At 36.7% G+C, this 2,989-nt stretch overlaps 1 protein-coding gene across 1 annotated transcript; it reads left to right on the top strand.

Annotated features, from left to right (window-relative positions):
- The first annotated feature begins 960 nt into the window (after window positions 1-960).
- Window positions 961-2,729, top strand: LOC118793484 (cyclin-dependent kinase 4 inhibitor B-like). Its single transcript, XM_036551693.1, has 2 exons — window positions 961-1,083; window positions 2,478-2,729. The coding sequence occupies exons 1-2, from the start codon at window positions 961-963 to the stop codon at window positions 2,727-2,729; spliced, it is 375 nt and encodes a 124-aa protein (XP_036407586.1).
- Window positions 2,730-2,989: the final 260 nt, after the last annotated feature.

Raw genomic sequence — 2,989 nt, 5'->3', positions numbered from 1 at the left:
AAAATAGTGTATTTTCGGACATAGGCTACCGTTTAACACCTATTTTGTTACAACATAATAAACAGTCCCTTGGTAATTGTGAAATTGGCTCGGTGTGCGTTTTTAGATTTTTTAAAAAAAAAAAATTTAGATTTAAAAATACTGAAAAGGGCTACATTTACATACTATTGCCATTATTTTGTTATTTTCATAAGGTATTCAATAAATCCACTCATCGAGACGAAGCAGATTTCAACAGCTTCTTTCCTGTGTTTTCGTTTTGCATTCTTGGACACAGTCTTGTTTTACATATACAATGCACTGTGACAGAGAATAGAAACATAAATATTCTTCAGTGGTTTTAAGCAGGCTCGGGAAACCTTAAACGATACCGACGGCCGGCGACAAAGCCATACCATTTTGTTAATTCTTACGAATGAAAACGCTGATAGCACTTTTAGCATTCTGATTTATTTTTTTCCTAGTGTACGAAAGCGTTGCATATAAACCTACAGTCTACAGTATCAGCAACGCTACATTTGTACCACCGAACAGTAGAGTGTTACTTCTGGGTAAACATCATGTTTCCGTTAGATGGGCGCATCGCACGGCTTGAAATTCCGTTCAAAAACAAAATCTATTAGACCTTCCTCTTCCTGGTCTGTTCTACTGAGCTTGCGCACTGTCTTGCAGCGTGACGCTCGGCAAATTCAAAACAGGCAAGCCCGAACATCTTGTGCATATAGTCCCACGCCGAGCAAAATTCTGAATGAAAAACAGCGAACGTGGTTTCGGTATGCACTGCGAATGAATAATGCTGATTCCCGAGTTTCCATGGGAAAGTAGACCACTCCGCGAATAGCCCGGGCTAAATTATTCAAACTCGATATGCACGTTGCGACCTTGACATCATAGAGTCTACCTGTCAGAGAGGGAATACAGCAAGCACTGCTTACGCACCGAAAACTGTCGTCCTCCAGCATGTTTCGTGAAGATGAGTTAGCATCAGCCTCTGCGACTGGAAACACCGAGCGTGTTGGAATTTTACTACAAACTGGAACTGATGTCAATGCTGTGAATAGGTTTGGACGAACGCCACTTCAGGTTGGTTCTCTGTCAGTCAAAGCGCTTGCAATCCGCTCAGTTTTAGAAAAGTTACTGGGTGACACGAGTATAATCTAACACTCAATCGTGTTTTCATCAGCAGGCTTCAAGTAGTTGGGATGTCTTAAATAAAATACAAACTTTTGAAATTGCATCGTTGATCGTAACGTAGGCCTAGTTAATAAAACAGTTTACTGTGCAAGATCTAATGTGCACCGACTGATGTGATACAATTCAGTTTCTTACGTCGTCTATATAAAGCCTACAGTGTGCATATATATATATATATATATATATATATATATATATATATATATATATTTATTAAAAAGGACAACATATACTTATTTTTGCGCTTTAATACTAAACTTAAAACTAAATCAGATGCAAGTTCAATATTATATTATTACAATCAGGTGGCATCTCATTACCTAAGTCATGTTCTATAGATTTAAGATTTGTTTGTTTTTTACATATCTAAATACACAGCTGGTTATTTGCCGAAGCGATTCAAGTTAAGTACATCTAAAGTGCAAAGGTACAGCAGTGCCCCACCGGGATTTGGACCTGCAGCCGTTGGATTACGTATTCCGGTCCTTAAATATTATCCTACGCATCCGTTACTGTTTTTTAAAAACACGCCTTAAAAAGCGTTATGGGTATTTTAAAGTGTTACAGAACTATTAATGTCTTATGTCGTCTTAATGTAGCCAAGCAAACACTTAAAATTAAACATGTTTCTTATTATGAAGGATATACGTTTTTAAAGCCAATGTTTTGCTGTATGATGGTTGCGATCAAAAAAAAAAAAAAAATGCAGCACGCTAAAATATCCCAAGCAATGTGGTGTAGGCTACTGAAACCTCTGAATGTTCCCCTTTTTCGGGGACACAAGAGAACATAGTTTCCATTCCCCACTATCCTTTAATACAGCTATGCACAATTAAAACAAATGGCTCAAGTGTAATATATTTTCAAACGAATTCTAATGATATGCCATACGGATGGAGTTATATTTGCCTGAATAATGAATAATTCGACTAAATGATTCGTTTTAAATAATTAAGAACAGGTGTTATTCTAATTACACAAATCAGGCCTGAAATGAATTAGTCAAAAAAAAATTCCCGAGCATACGTGTATGGTTATATATTCATATATTTTTGTTAGCTATTAAAAGCAATATAAAATAAACTAATTGATAGTCAAATGCTTTTTATTTCATGATCAGACTGCAGAAACTATACTTAGCCGGTTGCAGTTCCACTAAAGCCACAAAACTGTATTCTCGACAGTTGTGTTATATAGTTGATTAAATGCTTGATCCGAACACCAATATGTCGTTATCAAAGTGTTTTTTCGACCTCAAACTTAAAAAATCGTTTGTTTCGTAGGTGATGATGATGGGGAGTACAGCTGTCGCACGCTTATTACTCGAACATGGGGCGAACCCCAATGTTTCTGACAGCCACACCGGTGCTACACCCCTCCATGACGCCGCAAGAGGGGGGTTTCTTGAGACGGTGGCCATCCTAATCCAGTACCAAGCCGACGTCAATGCCAGGGACTATAATGACCGTCGACCCATTGATTTGGCCAGGACAAATGGCCACCTGGACGTTGTTGCTTTTCTGGAATCTTTGTAAATTCAATCATTACGATTTTTTAAACTTGTATATAAACTAGGAATGTAAATTGTATATAAAAAAATTTCACACAGCTGTGGTTTTATTACTGTCACATTATACCTATGTAAATATAATTATTTTATAATTATGTGTTTATTAGTTAATATTTAGGCCTATTTTTTGCTAAACAATGCTTTCCCATTCGCTTAATTAAATTAACGGCAAACCTTATATAAGCTTGACCAGCGCATTAACTTTCTGGAAAAAAAGATTAAATT

The sequence above is a fragment of the Megalops cyprinoides genome, chromosome 18 (genome assembly GCF_013368585.1).
Source record: "Megalops cyprinoides isolate fMegCyp1 chromosome 18, fMegCyp1.pri, whole genome shotgun sequence".
Lineage (NCBI taxonomy): Eukaryota > Metazoa > Chordata > Actinopteri > Elopiformes > Megalopidae > Megalops > Megalops cyprinoides.
The sequence above is the reverse complement of the archived record's forward strand: the minus strand, read 5'-3'. Positions and strand labels throughout refer to the sequence as shown.